Source organism: Ascidiella aspersa, chromosome 3 (genome assembly GCF_963924565.1).
Source record: "Ascidiella aspersa chromosome 3, kaAscAspe10.2, whole genome shotgun sequence".
NCBI classification, from domain to species: Eukaryota; Metazoa; Chordata; class Ascidiacea; order Phlebobranchia; family Ascidiidae; genus Ascidiella; species Ascidiella aspersa.
In genome coordinates, this window is record NC_139449.1 from 21179412 (window position 1) to 21205915 (window position 26504).

Sequence of the window (26504 nt, forward strand, 5' to 3'; positions counted from 1 at the left end):
AACCAGAATACCATAAATCTATATTTTAAATAAAAAATAGGGTATTGCAACAAACTTTGCCTAATTAATTGATTTTTGCCATAACTCCATGTTCACGTGTAATTAAATTTGTTGGTTATACATATTTTTCAAAGTGGCGCAAGAACAAATAGGTATTAATTATCTTTTCAAACATTCAATTAGGCTAACTTGGTCAACAACAAAATCCCACAGAGGCTAAGACAAAGCTCTGGCTACAGTCTGAAGGTTAAGAGAGAAGGTCACTTTATTACCTCCATAATAGGATTAGATGCAAGTACTTTTTGTTCAATGGTAGACTCTTCACTTGATCCACCAACTGAGGCAAAGTAACGCATTGCATATTTGGCTGATACAGTTTTGCCAGCACCAGACTCTCCAGTTACAATAATAGACTGGTTTTTCTCTTCCCTGTGGGAGTTGAAAAATCAATAGAATTAACCATTTGATTACTGTTGCTGCAAAAGCCATTAAAGTGTGAATATTATTGCAAATAAAATAAAAAATATTCAAAATGATTTTAGAAATAAATTCCTGTAACAAAATGGTATAATATTAGAAACACTTGACTGATAGTTTAAGACAACATTTATCCTTGGGCTGTTTATTGGTATTAATGATTTTAAAAACCTAAAAAATATGGCACCCTCATACTGTGGGGGCCTATAGGAATACATTATTCTGGGGTGCTTCTTTCAAGTGTAAATGCTTGGCACATGTTTTAACTATAGCAGTAAGTTTACTAAAAAGTTATATATTTCTCATTCTTAAACTTTTATTAGTTAAAGAGTATTAGTTTTAGTAATGCGTTTAATGTCACCTAAGTGCTAACATAATAAAATGTTGAAAAGCATGACATGTGTAACTAATTGGATAAACAGTTAATTTGTTTGAGTCATGACATAGCTTTTAAGTTAGGTTAAGAACAAAAGCCTTTAAAATCACCTTGACATCTGCTTAAATGCTTCTTCAGCAATCGCAAATATGTGAGGATCCATTTCACCCATATTTCGGCCCGAATAAAGTTGTATAAAATCATTGGAGTAGATGGCTAGGTCTTCATAAGGGTTAATTGCGACCAAAACAATCCCTAAGCACACATGTTATTAAATAAAAGAATAGTTGTTACAATAAAATCAATATGATAAAAAAATATTTTTTTTAACTCTTGAACTGTAAAACCATGAAACAAACAACTTAAGTTTTTCACATTTAAAAAGGTGTATATAAATTTAAAACAAATGATTGGTAACGAAAAAAGAACGTTTACTTACCACAATAGGTATAAATTGCATTTCGTTCTACAAAACGAATTTGGAGGTTGTATAAAACAGCCGGCTCATGAAGATAACTGAGTGAGGTAAGGTCATTTTCACCAACCAGTATTTCCGGATTCCTCAAGGGTGGTAAGCCTTCTTTAGTGATTTTTACTACTTTTGTTTCAGACTAAACAGGAATGTGAAAATTTATTTTTGTGAAAAAAACATACTATTTTTGTCAAGTATGATGTACAAAGTATTATTACCTCAGACAACATTGTTTTAAAACAACTAGCAAAAACAATACACATTGTTCAATCCAAGTAAAACTATACAAAATATAGTTAAAAATAATTATGGAATATATACAGAAAACACCATTCAAAAAAATTCCTTTATAAATATAATATAATCCCCACTTACAATATCTTCTCCTTCGAGTGGCTCAAGGAGTACTTTGATTTCCTTATCGCCCTCATTGTAATTGCCCTGAAGTGAGGCTGCCCTCCAAACATTTTCCTTATCTGGAATCCATACCCTTGCATCCTTAAAACATATTTGATATGTTAGTACCTTTAAAGGAGTGGCTTCCAGTATGTTGTGTGCAAAGGTCCTGTTTTTCTCACAAATAAAAGAGTGCTCACATTGTAACTTGTTTTGAGGTTCAACTTATTAGTTCAATATATAGTAAGAAATGGTAATTGATTAAATAGAGATTCTTAACTTTAGACAAATTACCGCTTTTTGTGGAACAAGGTGGTATGTAGTCACATTAAAAATCCTCAAAGCACACTTTAAAATAGTAAAACCTTATCAAGCACTACATTCTAATATATATAATTCAATATTACCTTTGTATATAATTCAATTGTGCTCATGATGATAGCAGGTAACAGTGCAACTTTGACAGGTCAAAATTGAGCATTATTTTTTGTTATAAGATAACACCATCTTTCTTTTAGTTTAGCAACTAGTCATGGAAATTATATATTTAAACATATTAAATTGCTAATCTAAATATTAAAACAATATAGCATAAAACAAGAGAAGCACTGGACGGTATGGAATGGTTCCCTAAAGTACAGATGTTATATTTGTGCGCCAATATTCATGTGAATCAAAAGAATAGATGTGATAGGGCGTGGTACAAACGATTATGCTTCTTGTGAGGTCAAAGTGCAGTTTAGTATCACATACCGAGTGGCAAATCCATAGAGGCAGCTGGCCAGGCACGCCAAAGTATATTTTTGCAAATACCTTCTAGCTTATACTGATATTAGATTGGAAACTTTAGATTTTGCGCGATGGAAACGATTTTGCAGCTTGAACTTGCGCGGCTCTAATGACATTTTCGCCCAAATTTGCGCGGCTGTAATAACGTTATTTGTAAAATTTGAACAGCTGAAAATAGAGTACTATACTGAAAACCGTTAGCGAATGTTTCGACGGAAAATTCCCGGGATTTCCCGCCAATTAACAATCCCGAATCCCGAGATAATCCCGGGTAATGAAAGACACACACAAACATATGTGTTTAATAACATCTGTGATCTAGCCCCTCGGAAGTTGCTTTATGACCAACGATTACGGCTTCCGTATCAATAGTACACCGAAAAGCCATCGCAGACTCGCCGAATCTGTCGATCTATAATGCAAGCAGAGCAAGCCAGAAAAACAGGTGTACTATTGATACGGAAGCCGTAATCGTTGGTCATAAAGCAACTTCCGAGGGGCTAGATCACAGATGTTATTAAACACATATGTTTGTGTGTGTCTTTCATTGATTGATACGGACTGATGATCCCCCAGTGTGAAGTTGCTTGTACTAACAAAATGTGCAAGTATTGGCGCATGGTTGTTTCTCGACTCGCTCCTCTCTGAGCCTGCATAGCTCAGTTGGTAGAGTGACGGTCCCGGCTTGACCGTAGGTCGTGAGTTCGAACCTCACTGCAGGCCAGTTGTTTTTCTGGCTTGCTCTGCTTGCATCATAGATCGACAGATTCGGCGAGTCTGCGATGGCTTTTCGGTGTACCATAATCCCGGGTATTCGGCAACCTAGCAAAACTTTAAAAATATTGCCGTTTTTGACTAATATAAAGAAAAAAATATTACCAACCATGCTAATGTCGTAGCCTCATTTGTTTTATTTGCGCTTACCAGCAGAAAAACCTAATTAAATATATTCCAACCAAAAAAATGCGTCATGCATGCGCTTTTTTTTAAATAAAAACAAATAAGGGTCCTGACTCGTATTAGAGAAGGTCTGGCTCTCTTTCAGTTATGAACGTATAAATTAATAAAAAAAAAACGGTCTTTAAATACGGCTTACCACAACGCAAATTATTTAGGTTAGAATGCGGGACTGCGTGTTAGCATTGGAGTGAGGGTGGGTCAAGCGTTATTATTAACAATAAACATAATAATACTTATGTGACCCACCCTCACCCAAACGCGAGCCCGCACCCTAACCCAAACAATATGCGTTATGGTATGCGGTATTTCTTTGTTTTGATTTTTTGCATAACTTTTCACGTACATAAGTGAAAGAACGCCCATAAATGAGCCTAACTAAATGTTTGGAGCTAAAATAAAATACAAACGTCAAAATGACGTAATTTTATGCATAGTTTTTTTGTTGGGATTCCCGGGAATCCCGGGAAGTTTCATTTTTCAATCCCGTTTCCCGGAAGTGAAAAAATCCGGGAAAAAGAGGAATCCTAGTACTGATCAATTATGTGAATCTCTTTTATGTGCCCAATGCATCACAGCCTTAATTGTAAAAGTTCCCATTTAAACCAAATAAACACAGCTTTTCGAGCTACACCAATTTAACTGGGTTTCATCTGCATTTTACACTTTAGGTCGTTGGAGAACAGCTGGTATTTTTAGACTAATTGTTTTGTGACATATTGTTTTTAAGTTACCCTAAAAACTTGCATGCCCTTTAAAACAAGAATCCTACATTTCCCTTGCATAACATATCACACAGTCAAAACAACTTCAAATTAAGGGAAAAGGGGAATCCTTGGTTTAAAGCGTTCTATTGTAATGGGTGGTAGTCTAAACTTTTTTCAGAAAGAATAACAAACTTGCTATTCCTAAAATATTCATTAATGCATCTTTATCTTTAAATAAGCTATGAATTAATCACTAAACAAATTTAAATTAACGTGAACTGTGGCAACTGGTAGACATCTTTTCATCAAACAAAGCGTACACGAAGTTGCGGACCACCTAACAGTGACATCACTTCTGGTCGCATTTTGTTGCGAAAATGAACTTGCGTCATGCTTTAATGAACAACACGATACTACATAATATTACATATTTTTCGTTATCTATTTTGTATTTATTGTTTTGGTATTTCACCCAAAATAAAATTAATTAGGAAAAAGATGTAATACTTATCCACTAATAGATTTTTTTCGTTATCATCTCTCTAATTAGGTGGCGACATCTTGCGTTGTAGTTCAATGTTTACCTCGCATTCAGTGAAGCAAATCATGTGACAGAAAGTTGAAATAGTCGCGTTTTGTTAATTGGTTTGAAAAATGGCTTTTAACATCACAGGCTCGGAAGATTGTATCGAACTTGCCACAAGCTTGATGACGTGTTATAAAGAAGTATGTTACCGTATTTTAATAAGTTGTTAAATTATATTAAGTTTACAGGATACTACTCACCCCAGTCTGCATTCTGTGGCATGGTTTACATCAAAGATGTTTTAAAGCAAGGTCTTGCAAATAAACTTCGCAAAAGATACACTTAGTATGTATCTGGTAAGAGGTAGGATGTCCAATGGTTGGTATAACACCTTTGATTGCACACATGAAATTTTGTTTCTTAAAGAAAAGTGTCAAATACCACTGACAGACACCCACAATTCACAAATACCAGATTTTTTAGGGAGTGCAATTTTGAAAAGTAGAAAAAAACTCACGGGTGCACTTTCCATCGTTTCCAAAGTGGCACACAAAGCGTTTTGATATCAAGTTCAACAGAAGAATGTCTAAAGCTAGATAATTTATAATCCTCTTTGTTGGTCCAATCATAAAAACATACTTTAACAAGGATTGATTGTTGGGAGTTTTACATGTCAAGGTAATAAAGTTACCAATAATAATCTCATTAAAGACTTTTATAATTATGCACAATAATAAATTTACTGTGATTAAAGAATTGGAGAAAGCACTTAACACCTTAAAAGAAAGTTTTTTTACTATATCAACAAAAAGGTAGCTGCATTTTTAAAGAAATTGATTTTTTTTTGTCACAATAGTCTAATCAGGTTTTTTTGACTCATGAAACTATCAGAAATTATTAATCAGAGCAATGTGTTTTATTTTATAAAAATATAGCCAAGTGCTAATTATAAAACCTATATTTTAAATCAAGTTTGTTATTTTTAAATAAGCAAGAAGGCTCAATTAGCAATTTGTTTATTGTACTATGTCTGAACAAGTGGCAAATCACTATAGGTTATAAATATACTCCACAAGAGTTTTTATTTAAAAAAAATTAAAAGTACATATATAATTAATTTTTGCAGAATCCATTTAGAAAGTTTTTGGGAGCTTGTACAGAATTAGATATACAAACAGCTGCTTGTCTAAAAAAAGAGGTTAGTAGCAATTATTTAGAGGGGCATTGTATTTATTTATGTGTTAAATCTTTTAAAATCCATTTTAGCGACTAAAAAGGAGAAAGGCAAATCAAGATATGGCAAAACAAGTAAAAGGATCAAGAAGTGAAAAAATTAAGCAATTTGAAAGTTTTAAGAAGGTTTATGAATCAAAAATCCAAAGATAACATCAGTGTAAAAACATTTTTTTGGTTCACTTTAGTATAAACATGGTCTCATACGTATTGCTTTTATTTGTTCAACCTAAAAGCATTGCAATTAACTAAAAATAACTAAGTTGTTGTGTAACAATATATAACTAATATTTTGGATTTTTTATTTAAAAGCGAATTCAATGAAATATATGTAGTTTTTTCCTTTGTGTTTTATGATTTTTGTTTCATTATGTTTCAATTTATTTGTGCTGGTACTTGCAATTTATAAAAACGTTTTAAACTGCTTGAAAAGAAAAAAATACAACAAAGCTAAATGCAATTTTGGTAAAATTATTACTACTTTTTATCAGATAAGTTAAACAATATCAATATGGAATGGAGTTTTTCGTACTTCTTCATTAGTTATGTTTTATTTATTTAAATAAGAACAATTTTATTTTTATTGATGTATATATCAAAGAATGAAATATCCAAAACATTTATAGCAAGACCTAAAATTGCACATTAGGTAAGTGGTTTCCAACGCATGGGTCGAGACCCAAAGTTGGGTCGCCTGATTATTTTTGAGGCATATTGTATCTTAGGCGAAAAATAACCATAAAAAATTTAAAACTTGAAGATATCAAAAAACTGGAAATCATAAACACAAAATATGAAAACTAAACAGCGGAACCGGCCGGAAGTTGAAGCTGACATGCATCTATATGCTCAAGCAAAATAACGCCTTGATTTCTTAAACTCACTGAGAACAAGCGAGCACAGCTATCTCATTAGTGATTTGATAAACATATCATTTTCAGAAAAAGTAACTGCTTTTGTAGTGCAGTTTGTTTACAACGCAATCTTGTATTTGCTTGGGTCGCAAGATTATATCAATTAAAAAATTTTTTTTTTAAACTGGGTTGCCTTAAAAACGTGTTCGCACTGCATTAGGTTACCAGAGGTAAAATTTTAATTTATGGATTGACATTAAATAAGCTAATCATCAGTATTATTGACATTTGCTTTAAAGTTATAGGTAATTCAACTTCTGGTTACCTTAAGGCTGTTAGTATATTTTATTCTAAATACCTATACTTTTGTGAGTTAAATCAATTGACTTTGCTGGGAATGAAGTTGTTTTACTTACCGAATAGCATATATTTTTTATACAAGGTACTAAACTTAAAATTGCTATTATTTTGACTTGTACTGTAATCATAAAAGTTTCTTCGACTTGCTATACGTTATAAACAACAAAGTAGGCAATTCTGTATTTAAAATTTAGAAAAACTTTTAATAAACTTTTCAATAAAATTATTGAAAATATGTTGATAAAACAAAGGCAGTGTGCCACTATCTGTGAATGTGCACTAAAAACGTAGTTCAACAAAACAAACACACAGATAACTTGTATCCAAATGTTTCTGTTCAATATAAAAATATTAACAGTGAAGTGCCGCGATTACGAAAAAGTGTGTTATATATGGTCACTTGTTTTTTTCATAAAATCTTTTAAAATGTCTCCAATGTTTTGTGAGCTCCATATAGACGTCAGCTGACTGCATTCGACTTCGTTCACGTGTTTTAAATCGGCCACCATGGCACCACGTAAAAACGATTTCGTGAGCTTCATTGCCTGCATAATGACATTTAATTGTTTTGGGTTTTATTGATGAATCACTTGATTATGTACATCAGGACCTAAATTCCAATATGTTTAAATCATCTCACCTCTGAGTTTTGTGCTGCAATATTTTGGATCCTTGCCAGCGCGTTTTGTTTCAAGCTATCGTGGGCAAAAACTTCGGTCACGAGACCTACCTCTCTTGCCTCAAGGGCGGTCAGACATTCGCCGTTCACTAACAAGTTGTTCGCCTAAGCATTGACATTGTTTCGAAAATGCCGAAAAACGGCAAAACATTGAGAAATATGATACAAACAACCTACTTTGGTCAACCCCATCAGCTTCGGGAACATGTAAGAAGCACACCCATCAGGCGTTTGTCCCATAGCTGCATACGGTGTTCTAAAACTAGCTCGATCCGACGCATAAACAGTATCAAAATGTGCAAGCATGGAACATCCAAGACCGTAAGATTGTCCTTGGACCACTGCGAATAGAGGTTTTGGAAACTCAATCAGCTTATCTACGAATGCTCTGAAATAAACAAGTAACGTTGTAACGAAATTTAAACACAAAATTTGGAAAACTACGACGCGTTCTACCTAATTAAACGTGAAATATTCTTAGGCGTGTTTTTGCCAGGATCAGAGTAGGTGACTGCTTTGTGCAACAGTTCCAGATCAAAGCCGCGACAGAAGCTGTCACCAAGGGTTGTTAGAACTGCAAGTGAACAGTTGCTGATTGATATCGCATCAAAGGCATTGACAAATTCATTCAGAAACTGTAGATGAAAAAGTTTATTTAATATTTGTTTTATTTGATATTTCCACGAGTACAGCGTAATCTTCTTTAATATACCTTTGGACTTAATGCATTCCCCTTCTTTCGATTTGCAAAAATAATTTCAACCATGTTTTCACGCCACTGTAAATATAACAAGCGTTCCGTTTGCAGCCCTGCATTGCGCAAAACTGATTTGCGTTCCGATATTTGCTTTCTTTCAGTTTCCGACAATTGTCGATATTCGGTGTTAAACAAGAATTTGTTAGGGCCACTACTGATGTAATCGTGGTCCCTCGTCGGTTTGAACTTTTGCGAGTAAGACACCTCGACCTTGTCGATTAAGTCCTTCTGATCACCAACCAAGAAAATTTTAGGTGGTTTTGTAGAAATCGGCTTTAGTTTATTTGGGAACGGTTTTGTTGGTTTCGAAATGTTAGAACAGCTGGATTGAAATAAGGAATTCCTTAACAGTCCACAATCCTGAAATGTATATGATTGGTTAAGTCGATGGAGAATTAGATTGGTAGAATATAACATACTGGCAAAAAAGGTGAAAGACCAAGACGGATTCAGGCGGACCCCGAAATAATATTTTTTAGCCAACAAAATATAGGCATATGGAATATGAAATTATCATTTTTGTTACATTATTGGGTTTTAGTTGCAAGAAAAAAATATGAACTAAGATCAAAGTTAGATTCGCTATACTAACTTTGATAAAAATGTCATTTGGCAAGTCTACACAACCACATCTATAGGCAATAAATTAATTTAATCGAAGGACCTGTCACCAAAAATAGTTTAGCGTTTAGATATGAAATTTTTTAGCCATTTTAAAAGGCGGATACAAAAGATGCGTCTGACTTGGACTCAAGTCATTGTGTCAAATAACTTCGGTTATTAATTGTTTTCGTTCAACAATTTTAATAAAATTGGGTTACTTATCTCAATTTTTGAACGTAAAACAATTGACTTTATTTGTATTTTTTATTATTATTTACAATTAATCGGACGAGTTTTAATAACATTTCTTTTTGTCAATGACTGGACTTGAAGTTAACTTGCTGGCTCGGACTTGAACTTGAGTTACTTTTCAAATTACTTGACTAATACTTATAACTTGATAACAACAATGCCAAAATGTCAGTGTGTTGTGTCGAACTCGTTAAATAAAGGTAAACTGCATGTAGTACACGTAAAACCTTGTAATATTAATAAACACAGATACCGCTCAACATGCTTAGTTTTAATAAATTTTGCATACATTTGTATCGTTTAGATCTGTGTTGTCCTTTTACCCCAGGGCGTGCCTGGATAGTACAAAATTTTCTGGCAAACCGGTATTTAAATTGCTTGCAAGTTTATACGACATAGGCCTGCACTGTGGCATCAATACGCCAAACCAAAAGCCAAACTAAGAAAAACATGATTTCCATTTGCCTACGGCGCATCTGGCAACCTTCCTTGATGCATTGATAAAGAAGTGCTGGTTGAAATTCTAAAACAATTTAATTTGGGAGGAATCGCAATCACTTGGTAGGCTGCGACATCCGGCAAAATTACATATCTCTCCAATGGAAACTTCACTAACCTTGGCGACAAAGGTCTTATGTGTTTCGGGATTCAGAATAACATGAAATGTTTTTGCCGAGTTTTGGAGGTTGTTTCTTTTAGGATCAGATTGAATTGGCGCCTCTGCAATCAAACGACAAAATGTCCGGCTGTTTTATTTTTTAAGCTAGTTATCCTAAGTGCGGACATAAGAGTACACAACCTGAAGATATTGTTTTCTTTGACGGGATCAAAACACTCGTGGCTGTAGTTTTTTTCGGAGGAAGGCATCGTTTTTTTGGCACAACGTACGGGTGCTGGTGATGTCTATAGAACTGTCGACTTGGCACAGTAGGAGACGAAACTTGTTTGGTGTTAATCCTTCGCCGATTTTGTAATTCTTCTGTATGTTGATCGTACTTTGTCTTACGTAAATTTAAATTTTTGTAACGCAAAAAAATAAATAACTTACTGGCATTAAATTGGTCTATAATTTCCTTGCATCCGATTAAGTTAGAAAGTGGTTCCCAAGAATCGTTCTTGCTTGAATAGCCTTTCCAGCGTATCAAATATTCTACACGGCGACGACGTTTTCGCTTTGCTAACACTTTTTCAACCTACGGACAGTTTATTAAATTGAAAACCGTAGTATTTAGGCCATCTAACAACAAACTGATTTGCCTTACCTCGTATATTTCGTCGGTGTCCACTGGGGACATTCTTGTCGTTTGTTTGGCTTATTTACGATAAAACGATAAATAGTTTACTTAAACTTCCATTAAACTTAGTTTTGATTGATTGTTAGTATCTTAAAGTCCAGTTATTAAATTAAAGCTAACTACAAATACGCCTTGGTGAAATAGAGTACATAGTGTTAAAAAAACATATATCTACAGATGCTTTCCTATATTTAAAGCTATAAATAACAAGGTAATTACCGTTTTACCTGTTTATTAAAATATGCACAAGTTTTCTGGATCGCATTAACTTTATTGAATAAAACAGCTCATCTGGTAGGCTAATTATTTTTGTTCTCCAACGTTTCGATGACCAATACAAATCACCTCGTACACTTATACATCAATTTTATTTAGAGCATTTAATTAGTCCACTAATGTTTTTTATTTTGGGTTAGGTGCATTTTTAAGTAGGATTTCAAGGGTTAGATTAAAGAAATCATTGTTAAATCCTAAATAAGCGATCAGCAGCCTTAGCCTTCTGTACCCTGACAACTGGTAGTTGTACCGCATAGCTCAAGGTAGCCTTGTATGACAAACTAGGAAGTCAATGAAATCATTGTGGCTGAATATCATTATTTACTTGAATGTAAGCAATAAATTACCGTTAAACAATATCTTAAACGCCCAAAATAATATATTTTGGAACTTCGCTAAACACTATGTCACATAAAAATCATACTACTAAGAAGAACTACAAAATATATTATTTAATCTTAACCAGTCTGGTTTAATTTATACTACGCTGCCATTAATACAAATTCTATTTAAATCTAAACCATCAAATTAAATTTTGCACGTAATAGAGATTACTCAATTGATACTAAACAGCGCACAGCTTAAAAAGCGTAGAACTTTAAGGCGAATCCATTTGTAGTTGTAAATAAACTACAATCGTGAGTATTACAGAAATGGCGGAAAGTAGTTTAATTTACATTCACTGCGTTTCAGTAAAAAGAAAACATATTATTTGTCTCGATTATTTTTTTTAATGTTTAACTTAAGGAACACATACATACCTATTTTATATCAATTTAGTTAAATCACGCTTTTTCTGAAAGCAATCTCATGAATTGCAAGCAAAAAACAAGGGTTGCCAGCCGGTTCTGTCCTGTCAATTGTGACTGGTGGTTGGGACGTTCAAAATAATGCATTGTGGTACAAGTTCTACGTTAAATGCCAAATTACTGTTTCCTATGTATTCTACATGTGACATAATATGATATGGAGTGGACGAACTTATCAGCTCGAGTCGCGTTTCAGGTACAGTAGCCTAATAAAGTGTCGTACGTGTGATAAAGTTTTGCCACGCCACAGCACGCTGGAATAGTGTGCTGCAGAGGCCGTAACAGAGAGAGTTTTTAAAAACAGTGCCGTAAATTATGGTAACATTGTTTTAATGACGCAAGTCACTCTTTTTTAAATGACTTGATTACGCTCTTTTGGACAAATCACTTGACTTGGACTTAACTCGTTAAGTTGAATGACTGAGGTTAAAATGCATTATTTTTATTTAAATAAGATTCCTAATTGGGTCATTATCTTGAATTCAATTATTATCTCAGTTTTGCACGGAAATAGTGTGCTTATCATAGGTTGAGTTACTGCTCATGATTCAGCCAGTTTAGCAAGTTTAATGTTACATTTTTAGATCAAGTACTCGACTTGTAGTTAACAGTATTTTAATTTTTGAATGACTTAAATCTTAGTCAGACCTTTTGCAATACAACTTAGCTTGTCCAAGTCAAGTCTTATGGTATAAAGCCCTAGTTATCTGTTGCCGAAGTAAAGTCATAACTAGAGCAAGTCAACCCCAGTTTATAAAAAGGTCTATTCAAATTGGTAAACTCTTCCGATAGTAAGCAATAAATCAAATAAAAAATAATAGAAAAATGTACAATTAAGGATAAATAGCCTTATAAAGAAATGCTTATTCAAATCACTCCATTCGAACCCAAATTAATTATCCAACAGATTAATTAAAGTCAAGTCATTTGTCCAAAAATCCTTCAAATCATTTTACCCAAAAGTCTTAAATTACATTAAGTTGTTACAAAATAGGTGGTTAACTCGCTGTTATCATGACTTGACTGGGACTTCGATTCAGACCAGGGTTCACCAAACCTTTTTCATAACAGGCCCGATAAATTTGCAGTGCGCCGGGTTGATTGAAATAAAAGAGTAAATGGCACTACATATTTTTATCTAATAATTAAATCACATTGTTCCATTACGCTGAGAGGGTTTGTAATCAAGACAAAAATGAAACGTAAAACACGAATTGATAACGCAATATGATGTTTTATATAACAATTACTATATATACTGTATAATTATTTCAAATATTGCAGGACAGCAGTAAAGTAGCAAATAAACAATTACTACGATATAGACATTTATTTCCAATCACTTCGAGAGATACTACAAATTAAGGCACTTCGAACAATATTAATGCAAACAATGGTTTATTGCACATGGCAACGGTATTTAAAATATGACATCCATAGTGTAACATTTTGTAAATATTTAGGTTAATACACACAAATTCACGTTCTTAGGACGTACATTCTTTGATTGTCAAATTTATTCTGACACACAAATATAAAATAAATGCGTTTATATTAATTGTGGTTAAATTATGTTATATTGAATATGACAAATTAAAATGCAGTATCCTACAATATTTCAATTCAGTAATTTGTGTTGCTTGGCACTAACTCGTGTTGGCAGCAGGACGCCACACAATACGAAGCTGGAATCACGTAAAGCTGATAGTCAAACGATGGAAGAAACATTTTACTGAATTACACACCGCGATGAAAATACAGGTCCATATTTGTTTGTTAAAAGAAAGATTTTACATCCTACACTTCATGCAATGTATAGAATATGCACCTCAGTCCATGTAGGAGTAAACTATATATATATATATATAATTAACAATGAATGAAAATATATACTATATGAAATATATATACTATAAACGATAGAGCGAAGGTTCTCGACTTTGCGTCCGCTCTTTGCTTCCTGGTATACGCAGTCAGGTTTTTACACGCGTTTTTACCATGGCACACGGAGTCTCAGTGAGTTTCACGTTTATATTAAACATATTGTCAAAAAAATCGTTGAAAGATTGGTTGAGGGTCAAACAAATTTGAAGGGAACAAAGGGGGACAAAAAATCAAGAACATGTGATGGAGAATATGCTTGACTTGCTTCAGTGTGGACTGGATGGTGATGCTGGACTTGATGCGCCGTTTTTTTGTTTCTCTGGTGATGGCAACAGGTTACTAACCCTCGGCGCTAGATCCTCCCACAATTTGGACAGCTAAAATGTTTTTGTGCACTTTATATACATTGTTAAAAAGCAAAACCTTGTACTATTATACATCACAGAACACGATAATAAAGTTTTATGACAAACTGGGAGACAACTGAAAAAAGGTCATGCAGGAAGTATGTTTAGGACTTTAGCAAGTGGAATTAATTTCAAACAGTTTAACCGGTTTAATGCATGCATTAGGGATTCACAAAACAAATATTATTTACTAAATAAAATATAGGCGCCAGGCTGTGTTATGCTTGACCAGGAAGGGCTGAATAACTCAAAAAGTGACAGCACTAGTACAGTAGGACCGAACTAATCAATCTACTACAACGAGTATTTTTTTTTTTTGGGGGGGGGGGGGGTAGCAAGCCGCAAAAGGACCAGTTCAAAATTCAGCATATTACTTACCTCTTGGTGTCCCTTAATTTGTGTTGCTACTAAAGTTGCAATAACCTCTGATAATATTTGCATATTGGAGTAGACCAACTGCGTTTCCAGATGAATGCAATGCAAGGAAAAGTAGTTGCGGTTCTCCCTCGTAACGATTTCGTTTTCTTGCTATAATAAAGAGCACTTCGCTTTAATGCGGCCAAACCACTACGGATTATAGCGGCAAAGAAAATGTTATAATAATTAATTAATTAACATAGACAAATAGCTACCTTCTCTAGGATACACAAATCATTTCACATGGTGTTGCAACATAACATAGAATGTATTGCATAAGGTAGTCATTTAGGTGTATATTTCGTATTTTATTGTTTATAACACTTACGGCAAGAATTCTGGATTCAATTTTGTCCACTCCACCCTGTAATTAATATAAAACCAATAAAATTTTGGATATATTTTTGTTATTTTTAACCAAAAAATAGTGTTTTTTTTAAAGATAAAAATTTCCATAACATAAATTCACTTTACAAAGCTCGAAAATCATTAATGACCAAACAGTTACAAAAAATATCACTATAATCACACATGCCTGTTCCATGTTGTTTACAGTGGCGGCCATCCTTTTATTTTTCATTGCTCCATACTTTTTTAATGCTGAATGGTGCTCTCGCAAAACGCCACGTTCGTGTCTCTCACAGAGATCCTATGGGAAAAAATAGCGAAAATTTGTTGGGTTCTACTTAAAATCTTTCTACATAAGGTACATATTTTAGCAAACACACACACGTTTTAAGTTCTTTTTTATATGAAGATTTTGAAAACATATGGTTTTAAGGGACTTTTAATTAACGCGCAGAATACAAATAAAATCGATTTCAACTACTGTTCTAAAAAAGTAAATGCATAAAAATGTCAACACTTTTTTTTTGATAATAGGTTATGATCAGGGTTGAAGTTTTCTTTGTCATGAACGAAAAAAGACTGCAAACCAAAAAGAGACCACTACTTACGTGATAGCCTACAAGTAGATCATAAAGCATATTTAGCTGGTCAACAACACCTTCTTCTTCACGAATACCCTAAAACACAGAAATTTAATTAATACAGAAAAATATAACCATACCAAGTTATCAGAACTGGTGCAGCACAAAATTTCATATATTTTACATTTGGATTATAAACTGATTTGCTGTGATTATTTTCTTATACTATAAATTTCTTTTGTGACAGCTTTATTTTTAGTCATATACGCAATATTAGAAGATTAAAAATACAAAAATACTAGTTGTCTAAGGGTATATTTTCTTACTGAGAGATAAATCTTCACTAACGTACTTGTAAAGAATGTTTTTCAGAAATTGAAGAAAACTCGACGGAAAGACTTCGAAAAGATTGTTTTAACAAACTAAGGCCATTGTTTCCACCGGTTGCCCATCTCGATGCAACGGCGCTGTCATTCGACAAAGCTCTGTAAAAGTTTATTTACAAAATATAGTGTTTTAGGCAATGTAATTTTTGGGTTAGTTTTTAAGGTAACATTATTAGCAATATGGCAAATCTATTTTACACAATAGATCACTCCATGGATGATGTTTTACAGCAATATATGTGACCTGGGAGATACACAAGACATTTATAAATAATTAGAGAATACCTATATCTTTCTAAAAGCTTTTTAAAACAGGTGCCAAGATATGCACTTTACCAAAACTTTCATTGTAAATTAATCAAAAAAATGTTTTATCCAATACTACTAAAGAGAATTTTTTTGTTTTGTTTTAAACTGTGCACTTTTTATATTAGAATTCACAGAAAAAAAAAGAAATGCAGGAACCTAACGACTGCAACCGTTTCCATATTGAAAGTGAAGGGTTAAGAGTGAAAGTGTTTTGGAAGCACAATGTTGAAAAAATTACTCATTAAAAGAGTTGACTAACAACAATGGTTGGTTATCTGTACATTCTATAAATAACACAGTAAATTTGCATGGCCACTAGCCTTATAAATATATACTGTAAGTATAGGTTAGCCAATTTTTAGGCAAATCGATTCATCTTCTACTATTACCTCAAGCAAGTAATTCTTTATGATGTCATAAAAACAATTGTTAAACAAACACCTTTTAAAAAAACTTGCTGACCCTTGCTAATTTAACAAATATGCTTTTCTCAAGTAAAGTAAAGAAGTTAGACATTAGAAAAAAGGAAATAGATCAACAAAAGCAGAAAAACATTATCGGTCTGGCAAAAAACGCTGAAAAATATTTCAAGGTAATCGTATTAAAATAAATAAATAAATGTTTAATGTTTGGTTTTTAGCTACTGTTTTTTGTATGGCATAGATATGAATTGCATTAAGATGCAATATATAGTTTCTAGACATTCAGTTGGTTCAAATGTAGAGCAAACAAATGTAGTCAACCAAGTAAAAAGCAACGTTTTGGGCGTGACAGAATACTAGATATTATTTGAGCAGTAATTTGTTATGAATAACTTATATTCGTGTTTTAAATATTTTTCTAATGCAAATTGAAACAGTAACTTTTATGGATAACTTATTTATATTTTTATTGTCAAATTGAAAGAGTAATTTTTATGCATATTTAACAGACAGACAAAGAAAAGGCAGAGTATGTGAAAAACACCCTTGATGAACAAGACGGTGGGCCTTGGAATGTTATTGTGGGCAAAAAGTTTGGTGGTGTCATTACATACTTACCAGGTGAACATATTGCTAATCGAAAAAGCACAACAAGAAAACTTATTTCAATGCAGTGACGTATCCAGGGGGGGGGGGCATTTGTTTCTAATGTAATTGGGCCACGAGTCTTAAGCTAATGCGAAACCAAAATCAAAAGCAAAACGGCGTTTTTCGTCTCTTATTTGGTCGACCGTAAACGCAGGATGTTTCTTATTTTTCCCCTTTCGTTATTCGTTCAGATTGGCCTATTCGTTCAGATTGACTATTCATTCAGATTGACTGAGTTTCTCCCAACCGCATCTTGTATTTTAGCTGACTTGGCACACTGCTCAGCGCAGATGTTGCACTAATCGTGGCATAATATCACGTTAAAAAAACGATCTTCGTTTAATATTGCAGGTGGCGAAATGCGTGTAATTTAGCGTGGTCCCGCAGATGAAACTTAGGAAAATGTGCTGCTGATAGTCTAAACATAATTCTACCAAAATCAATTACGCATTTTTCATGGCCTCGATGTAGTTTTGCGCACGAAGTAAACGATTGCACACTAAGCGGTTTCGACGCACGTGTTCACTTTGCGTGTTAAAGATTCGCTTTTCCTGGACGTTAATTGGCTGGGTCTGATTATTTTATGACGTCATGACGGCATTATTCATTTACGTCAGACTGAAAATAGGGAAATTCCCTAAATTGAAAATTTGAGAACCCCTTTTTTAGTTTCTGGATACGCCCTGTTTAATAAAACGGTTTTAGGGATGTTTGTAACGACCATAAATCTATAACTGGGTTACAAGGATTGATAAATAGATTCAATATCGTTATATTTAGTCAACTTGTTTACTTGTGGACGTGAGGATAATTTGGTAGGATGAAAATTCACAGACAGAGGTCTGTATTTATAACCACTAGCAAGTGCAAATTTTAATTGGAAGACCAACCCTGTAATTATTGTGTGGGTAGCAGTAAATTGCTTTTATTGAGGGCAAATTTTTAAATAGTTTACAAGACGGATAAATGTAATATTAAAAATAAATAAATTGTTTACTTTGTTTAGAACACTTTATTTACTTTGGAGTTAAGGGAACTTACTACCTCACCTACAGTGTCAGGAACATGGTAGGACCACGAAAATGAAAATTCAGTTCAAATTTTGTTTTCAGAGTTATTTGCATGAATTCAAATAAATCATTGCAGTGAATATTGACCCTGACTTAGTCACAAAGCATTAACTAAATGTCTGGAATGCATTTTATAGGTAGCTTACATTAATTCTGTTCCAAAACCTTGCATATCAAGCGCATTTCCCTTTGAACGTTCGGCAACTCGGGTGGCCATGTCTCTCAGCTTTCGGACATGATTGGTAACTTGCCTGATCTGTTCTTTGCTGGAAGCAAATTCCATTTGTGTATCAGTGGGTACCAGTTCCTAAAATTTTGTTGGATTTACAAGCATGCATGTATTTTTACACTAAAAAAATGTGTGAGGAACATAAAAGTAATCTAGGGGTTATATTAGGTGGAACACTCAGAGTCACATTTATCAACAACCTAGTTGGGTCAAATGAAAGTTAAAATGTAACTAATTAAAACCAAATTAGCCAAATTTATTTGTAAAAGATGAATATATATATATATATATATATATATATATATATATATATGAATATATATATGACGAATTAGGCATTCATTTGCATAAACTTGAACAAAAAGTCCTACCCTGGCTTGAGAAGCAAGTGGACTTGTCATATATTCATCGGGAGAGCCTCGAAACTGTTCCTTTAGCTTGTGGGACACTTCCTGTAAAAGGAAATGGGTTTCATATTGTTGTAGGAAGGAGATCACATTAGCCATGCAAACTGACTCCAGTTAATCAAAGCATATATATATTGGAAAATGTTTGCCTTAGTGCAACTTATTTATTATAAAGGAAGAATGCCTTCTAGAAATTGGTTACAATAAAAATACAATAATAAAGAAAAAGTAATTTATATTAAACTTGAATTCAACCATTATTAGAAAATAAATCATCTGTGAATTCTAATATAAAAAAGTGCACAGTTTAACATTGGTGAATTGGTATTTAATCTCTTTAGTAGTATTGGATAAACTGAGAAAATATAGTTAAAATTAGCAGCTATATATTGACTACCAAATTATACTTTATGTAATACCAGGCAAAGGCTTTGGGAAATCGACAAATAACTGAAAGATAAATGCATATACAAAAAATAATATAAGTTATATAATACTAACATATTTTATACCAACATAAGAGGTAGGTGTGTTTACTGGTACAGATGAAATGTACATAGGTTAATTACATAGATAGATCACATAAATAAAGTGCTAAATTGCTTCAACATTAACAAGGGCTATTTTCAGTTAACAAACACAAGTGGGTCAATTACTCTTGTTAAGTTCAAGTTGCTTTGGCATAGGTTCAATAGCCTATTGCTGGGTAGTCCTAGGCACACTAAATGTTACATTGAAAGCAAAAAAATATTCAGGATTTGAATAGAGTCCAAACTTTAACTTTCATGTTAGACATGCACATTTCTAGACTATGATAAATCATGACATTTTAAGTCTAAATAAAGGAAACATCATATCAAATATGTATTTTGCATTAATACAAAAAAGGATTTGCATTAAGTTCAACTAGTGTATTTGATAATAATTTCTGCATCAGTTATAGAAAGGTAAAGATAATAATAACTAAATGAAGACCTACACAAATATGTTTTAAATATAAATGTAGTTATAGTATTTCTAACTTTGTTTCAAGAGTAATGCATCTGCATTGATGATTGATTAATATCGTAACTGTGCTCTCAAAAACAGGTTGCAGCACTGCTCTATATGCCAGCAGATTTAATGATTTACAAAAAACAAACATTAAAGGCTAACACCACTCGAGGCTTGCAAAAGCTCACAAATACAGACATAAAAAATGCAGCAGCAAATTAAACAGCAACACCATACTCACCAACTCACAAATCAAACTATATAACATGTCAGTCATGCAGTTTTTAGAATAAAGAATTTCTTACATGTCCTGTAAATGTCAAGAAAAACCTCAGAACTCCACAGTCATACATTGCTGGATGCCGGCCAATAATTTGCAGAAAGCGACGCAGTGCTTTGCGCCTTGCCTCAATAAACTCACGATCAGCTGAAAAAAATAACGCATTTCAAATCACCATATTATATCAAAGAAAAATGTGATCAAAGTGGTATTGCATTAAGTTTGTTGATTAAATTGTAGGTTACTTGTTCTGTCATTAACTAAAATAAAAGTCTTAGTTATAAAATAAAACGGTAAAGGATAAAGATAGAGCAGTGGTATTTAACACTGGCTGTAATGATAAGAATTCAGTCTAAGTTATAAGTTTTTTAATATTTTGATACAGCTTCTGGTGTAATAACATTATGAGGTTTATCACTTTGATAGCAAATCAATAGGCTACCAGTAGTACATTTATTTGACATTTAAGCAGTTCATTTATTTTTCTCCCAACTCAGTAATACAACTTTTTCAACTGGGAAAATTTTTACAAACTTAAATTCACACTGAATTGCAGCTACTTGTAAAAAAGGCTAAGTTACTGTATTATAAAACACATATTTATTTACCAATAAGTTTTTGTCAGTAAATTTACAGAAATGCTTCAAATTGTGAATACACCTTTAACAGCAATAAACCATTTGAAGCCACACCGTAAGTAGTGACACACATTACTATCTAAACACCTTCAATAACTACATAATTAAATAACTAAGTATATATCCTCTGTGAACTATCAGTCGTCAAAACTATCAGAGCAGTAAATAGAATTAAATTGAAAAAACAACCTTATCAAAAGTAAATCATATGTTCTGCCTCTCGTGTCTAGATGTCAACATAAGACAGGTTGTTATTTAATAATAATAATAATAATAAATAATGTTGGAAAGTTTCCACAAAAACTGAGGAAGCTTTGCATTTTTTAATTGTTTTTAATAAATTTTCACTAAAAATAATCATCTTAAATGACCTTTTGTATGGATTTTCTCTTACTCTTACACACAGATAATTATTCAAACCAATGGAGATACCAAAAAAATTAGAAGTTGAAGAATATTATAGATATAATGACATACAAGACATCAATTTCTTTGGAGGGAGTTTGGGAACCACTCGGTATGGAAAGATTTGCTGCATTAGTTCATAGAAAGCAACAAAGTCGTTGTATCTTCTTTTGACTGTACTATTGTTGCGCTAAAAAAACATGCAAGTTTTAGCTATACAGATTAAGTACAAGAATATTTAAACCCCAGTAGGCTTAAAATGCTTTAGGCTGGCAGTGTTTTAGAGAGTCTCTTCTAAATGATTTTAATTCACAAATGATTTTACTGTTGAAATTATAAACACATCCAGAAATGCTTCACAAAGCAAAAAAAATTAATATACAGAAACTGTTTAACACAATAAAACAGAACTCATTTGCCAAATACAAAAAATAAAAATATTACAATTTTCAACATTATCTAACTTAATAACCTAAAAGTTGTATCTTACCAATTACCATTAATTATTCTTAATTGTTTTAAAAGTAGTACAGTTTAAAAACAGACCAGAATTAATAACAAACACATGTTCTAATTTTAAACATCAAGTAGGTTATAAAAAAGGTTATTCTAATCAAACTGCCAAAATAAAACAACAAACTTACCAATTTTAATTTTTTTAAATTTCTATTATATTTTCGTTCACATAAATCAATTGACGACAGCTTACAGTTATATAGATTTTTATTGTTTGCATTCCAGTTATTTAAATCTTAACATATTTATATAATTTTGTTAAGGTGTCCGGAAGTCACTAATATCTTACCTTACTAAAAACTTCATACTCAACGTGCTTCAGGAATATTCCTTTCTTTTCTGGGACCAAGGTAACTTGAATGGTTTCATAGCCACAATAATCTGCATATGTGGTGTGTAGTTCTGTAGGAGACTTCTTGTTGCTGTTGCTTAATAAGCGAATGTTACTTACATCTCCCAAGTTTGGACGAGGTAATTCTAAAACAAAAATAAGAAAGAGGGTAATGCACTTAATAATTCAACCTAAATTTAATTCGGGATCACATTATAAACATGCCAAATCTTAAAATATTAGAGGCATTCTTATTTCTCAGGGTCATCTAGTAAGTCATTTAGTATGCTGCCCCTGGCCTTGATTCAATTTATATACTTATTACCTAAACACAGTTAAATTTTATTACAATTGGGTAGAAAAACTTTTTTTTTTTAATAAAATATGCATAACTTATTATGTATTCATTTGTTTGGAATAGGTTTACAAAAATATTACTAACACACCTTGTCCAGAGAAGTTATCCAAAAGCTTTTCGCTAATGCTTTTTCCTTGCTGTGCAAAAGCAACAAGAGCAAGTGCTTTGTAAAGATTACTTCTACTGATTGTTCCATTTTTGCATTCTACAAAGTTCCAAATCTAGAAGAAAAAAATATAAAAACCTACTTTGTAAGAAATAGTTTATTAAAATTATTATGATATAATGGTAATAGTACTTGTAGTAAATGTCGATATACTATATAGACCGAGTCAGCCTCGCTTAAAAAATAAACTTTGGTCTGACTCGGGCCAATTTGACAATTCTGCAGAGTCCAGAGTCTGGATCAGGCTCTAAAACAGGGGTGGTAACCTAAGGCCCGCGGGCCGGATCCGGCCCGCCGATGAAATTGATCCGGCCGCCGCCTCTTTGATAAATTAGAAAGGAGTCTATTTCACATACTTTTTGACTATTTTAACTACGTAAGAGCAAAAAATTTTCGCGCTTCACGCGAATGACCATTTTACGGCCGGTTTGTTTACGTTTTGATGCTGTCTTTTGAACTAGATTAGTTCTTTATTATCGTTGCGCCGTGGAAGGTTGCCAAGTTCGTCGCGGAAAAACGAAAAAAACGTACTTATTCTAAAATATTGGACATATATTTTTTAACGTTTTATTTATTTTTCATTTTCGGCAATGTATGAAAACTTGCAAGAAATTTAAAAGAAATGCCCCTATACAACAAAAAAAATCGCGCTCGCTTTGCTCGCCAGGTCTACTTTGACCCAAAAGGTTAACAAACACTGAGCTATAGATGAAGTGTTATCGCGTTCCATCAAAGTAGTTTTATTACACTTTTCATTCGTTGCACGGATGACGACGTGTGAACTCTAATTTTAAACCAAACAAACGCTTTTTTTCGCGCTTTGCGTCAACGCTTTACTGCCTCCTTAAATGTAATTAAACACGTTTTTAAGTGCAAAAACGATCCGAGGCCTGCCTGATTCACATTTCTAACATGTTAAAAACACAATTATTAGTTAACATTTTGTGCGGCCCGCAGAGACCTTTCTGAGTTTGGTTTTGGCCCGCGACTAGAAAAAGGTTGCCGACCCCTGCTCTAAAACATGCACTTAATTGACACAGAGTGCATAATACAACAATTCACTAAAAGGGTTCTGTCAAATTATCCGCGCACAAATTGTGGTGGGGAATATTCCACTATATGCTAGTGCTAATTCACCTATACAATTTAGAAGTCTGCCTTATTGGTTTAAAATTTGGTCCTGTGCAATGCGCATGTGCATGTCTCGCTCAGGACTCTACACATAGTCTTCTTACTTGAATTGAGCTGTGCAGCCCTGGTCTAAACATCCCAAAAGTGTCTAGTCTACATGTGTACTGTTTTCCATATATGTTAAACAAAGTAGAGTCGTCAATCATCGGATTTGCTGTAATAACAACCTAAATGTACTTTAACTTACCTGGCTTAAAATCGATCTTTCAAGACCAGATTTGGCCAAAACCTGTGTCATAAGAGACTGTGTAATTTGGTCATCTGGATTGGGACACAGGGAGTCATACACATCCCTGTAATATGGTGGAACGCTTGCTGTGAAAACAAAGATATGTCTTAAACATACTGTGAGGCATAATTCTTACATTTAAAAGTTTTTGTAATGCATTTGAAAGTTTACTAAAACTTATAAAACTTATAATAGGCCTACAACACTTATAATAGGCCTACAGCCAACTCAAATCATTGGCTTAAGGAAAACCAACCCAAATTAAATTCCAGTCCCTTTCTGTCAAAAACTTTAAAAAGGCAATTAACAATATTTGAAACATAGTATCTCCTAGTATTGTAATGACTTAAGGGTACTTAACTCATCGATTTCAAATGCATAATTGACTTGATTCACGTGTTTGTTTAAAATGATTTGACTTGAACTTAAGTTATTTGAGCAAATGACTTGACTTATGTTTAAGTGCTTTAATTGAATACATTTCAGTAAAATTAAGTTATTTTAGCCTGCCTGAAGATATATGGCAGAATTTTGACACATGATTTACAAAAAACAAATTTTCAAGTGCTGAATCTTTAGCAGCAAAAATTATGAAATGCAGTATAGAGTATAAAAAATGATCCAAACATTTGTAATGAATATTTTCTCTATAAATACAGGATCTTATATACACATTGTAAGCAATTTTATAAATAAACTTGATTATTTTTTAATAATAGTCTTACCTGTAAGGTCATTCATAACTTGCTGTAAAATTTTAGCCTTTTTAAACAAAATTGTATGTCTTCAATTCAATTAATCAGTTTTTATCCATTGCAAGCCATTTTAAATATGGCATACTGTAAAACACATATTTTTGTTACTAGGGGTTGGCCAGTCAACATTCCATGGCACTTCACGCTGAGAATTGTGAGGTGTGCAATCAAGGTTTTATGCAAGCCTGAAGTTCGGAAAACTAGCACAAATCAAGTTTTAATAAGGTGTCCAAATCATTAATTCAAGCGTGCAAAAAAATTGGCGCTGGTCTAGAATCCTACCACAGCGTTCCGGGCTGGTCTAGAATCCTACCTTAATGAACATTATTTTAGTTAGGGTGCGGGCTAGCGTTTGGGTTTAGGTAGGTTAAGCAATATTATTAAATACATGGGATTCTAGACTAGCACCCTGTTTTGTAGTAAAATACTACAATGATGCAATAATTGGGAACTTATATACCTAGCATTAAATACGACTTACCTACAAGCTGTTTGTTAAACATTGCAAATGAGAACTTATCACATCTTAAACTTGCAGTTACAAGGTTTAATTATGATATATAGTTACGCAAATTGGCGTCATTTTATGTCAGCGCTATCATAGAAATGATAAATGTAATATCATATTATGTAAAGCAGGGAGTCGAACCGGAACCAAACCGGAACTTTATGAACCGGTTTTGGGCAAATTTTTTCCGAACCGTAAGCGAACCTGAACCGTTTTTTGTAAGATTCTAAGAAGTCGAACCAGAACTGAACCGAAAAATTTAAAACAACGTGAACCTTAACCGAATCCGAACCTGTAAACAAAACCAGTTCACTCCAGCATGACGTAACAACTTGTATTTTAAAGAGTCAAGTTACGCCATCCTCGAAATTTTATGAGAAAAATATGAATATTGATTAAATAAAGCGTTAATTTGTTTTATTTTTCAGATATTTCAATAATGAGTGCTATTGTTTTAATAAGTTACGTAACTTAGATTAAATGACTTCCAATTCAAAAATTATTCTCCACATTTATTGACCCACATTTTTAGATTTAACGCAACTTATATTGTATACAAACCGGAACGTTATAAACCGGTTTTGAAATGACGATGGTCGAACCGGAGCTAAACTGGAACTTTTAAATTGCTAGAAACCGAAACCGGGACTGAACCAAAGCTGAGAAAATCCTTGAACCCGAACCGAACCTGAACCGAAAAAGTCAAACAGTTTGACTCCCTGTGTAAAACTAAAGTAACACCTATTCAATTGTACAGCAAGATAAGCGCAATATATACTTTTGCTGTGGTTTCGGTCCAGTCATTTAGCTGTCGAGTCAATAGGGTACGGGTAGGACTACATACATTAATGTGCTTAATGCGTCTAAAAAAATAAAAACAAATAAACGCAATTCTTTCGCGAATAAGTAACTTCAGTTGCATAATTGCGCATCAATTTTAGTTCGAGAACAGCACGTGAATTTATACGTCACGTTATGACATAACGTGTGACCTTATACCGAAAAAGCTGTTGTGGGCGTATACAAACAAAAATCCTCATTCCGTCCCTAATGCCCTTGGCGTGTTTGCCAAAATCAGTTTGGTAAATTCCACATAGAGCAACGAGCTATTTTTATACGCCTTATGACAAACTTCGTCTATTTTATGTTTTACCTATTTAACCCAGCGCTCATTCCTATAAGGACTCGTAACACAAGTCTCAAGGATT

The 26504-nt window shown here is 33.2% G+C and overlaps 4 protein-coding genes across 4 annotated transcripts in view; 1 reads left to right on the forward strand and 3 right to left on the reverse strand.

Annotated features, from left to right (window-relative positions):
- The window catches only part of LOC146160761 (unconventional myosin-Va-like), a 28325-nt gene extending 26042 nt beyond the window's left edge, over window positions 1-2283 (reverse strand). Inside the window, exons 1-5 of the mRNA XM_083385422.1 lie at window positions 2129-2283; window positions 1701-1823; window positions 1293-1464; window positions 964-1108; window positions 273-429 (exon numbers count right to left, since the gene is read on the reverse strand). Coding sequence (XP_083241548.1) covers window positions 273-429; window positions 964-1108; window positions 1293-1464; window positions 1701-1823; window positions 2129-2155 — 624 coding nt within the window. The 5' untranslated portion in view covers window positions 2156-2283. The remainder of the gene's footprint in view (window positions 1-272; window positions 430-963; window positions 1109-1292; window positions 1465-1700; window positions 1824-2128) is intronic.
- A 2470-nt stretch (window positions 2284-4753) lies between these two features.
- Window positions 4754-6411, forward strand: LOC146160762 (COX assembly mitochondrial protein 2 homolog). Its single transcript, XM_083385587.1, has 3 exons — window positions 4754-4900; window positions 5827-5898; window positions 5967-6411. Exons 1-3 carry the CDS (start codon window positions 4829-4831, stop codon window positions 6084-6086), a joined length of 264 nt encoding a protein of 87 aa, XP_083241713.1. The 5' UTR covers window positions 4754-4828; the 3' UTR covers window positions 6087-6411.
- Window positions 6412-7407: 996 nt separating this feature from the next.
- LOC146160763 (chromodomain Y-like protein) lies at window positions 7408-10760 on the reverse strand. The gene is made up of 9 exons (XM_083384744.1): window positions 10701-10760; window positions 10487-10631; window positions 10238-10417; window positions 10055-10158; window positions 8539-8943; window positions 8283-8461; window positions 8004-8214; window positions 7788-7931; window positions 7408-7692 (listed from the first exon to the last, which is right to left on the reverse strand). Exons 1-9 carry the CDS (start codon window positions 10731-10733, stop codon window positions 7534-7536), a joined length of 1560 nt encoding a protein of 519 aa, XP_083240870.1. The 5' UTR covers window positions 10734-10760; the 3' UTR covers window positions 7408-7533.
- A 2227-nt stretch (window positions 10761-12987) lies between these two features.
- LOC146160764 (sorting nexin-8-like) lies at window positions 12988-25299 on the reverse strand. Its single transcript, XM_083384153.1, has 15 exons — window positions 25270-25299; window positions 24759-24872; window positions 23992-24119; window positions 22536-22668; window positions 22048-22235; window positions 21315-21432; window positions 20225-20346; window positions 18891-18971; window positions 18437-18597; window positions 15808-15940; window positions 15483-15551; window positions 15062-15175; window positions 14855-14890; window positions 14488-14637; window positions 12988-14079 (listed from the first exon to the last, which is right to left on the reverse strand). The coding sequence occupies exons 2-15, from the start codon at window positions 24772-24774 to the stop codon at window positions 13969-13971; spliced, it is 1560 nt and encodes a 519-aa protein (XP_083240279.1). The 5' UTR covers window positions 24775-24872; window positions 25270-25299; the 3' UTR covers window positions 12988-13968.
- Between the last annotated feature and the right edge of the window lie 1205 nt (window positions 25300-26504).

Excerpts from the sequence above, each read along its gene's own strand:
- LOC146160762 (XM_083385587.1), top strand. The coding sequence starts at position 4,829 with ATGGCTTTTAACATCACAGGCTCGGAAGATTGTATCGAACTTGCCACA. Across the intron at positions 4,901-5,826 it reads TGATGACGTGTTATAAAGAA|AATCCATTTAGAAAGTTTTT; the intron begins GTATGTTACCGT and ends TAATTTTTGCAG. Across the intron at positions 5,899-5,966 it reads CTGCTTGTCTAAAAAAAGAG|CGACTAAAAAGGAGAAAGGC; the intron begins GTTAGTAGCAAT and ends AATCCATTTTAG.
- LOC146160763 (XM_083384744.1), bottom strand. The coding sequence starts at position 10,733 with ATGTCCCCAGTGGACACCGACGAAATATACGAG. Across the intron at positions 10,632-10,700 it reads ACACCGACGAAATATACGAG|GTTGAAAAAGTGTTAGCAAA; the intron begins GTAAGGCAAATC and ends AACTGTCCGTAG. Across the intron at positions 8,462-8,538 it reads GGAATGCATTAAGTCCAAAG|TTTCTGAATGAATTTGTCAA; the intron begins GTATATTAAAGA and ends TTTCATCTACAG.
- LOC146160764 (XM_083384153.1), bottom strand. Across the intron at positions 18,598-18,890 it reads CACTTGCTTCTCAAGCCAGG|GAACTGGTACCCACTGATAC; the intron begins GTAGGACTTTTT and ends ACAAAATTTTAG. Across the intron at positions 15,552-15,807 it reads CTGAAAAACATTCTTTACAA|GGTATTCGTGAAGAAGAAGG; the intron begins GTACGTTAGTGA and ends TCTGTGTTTTAG.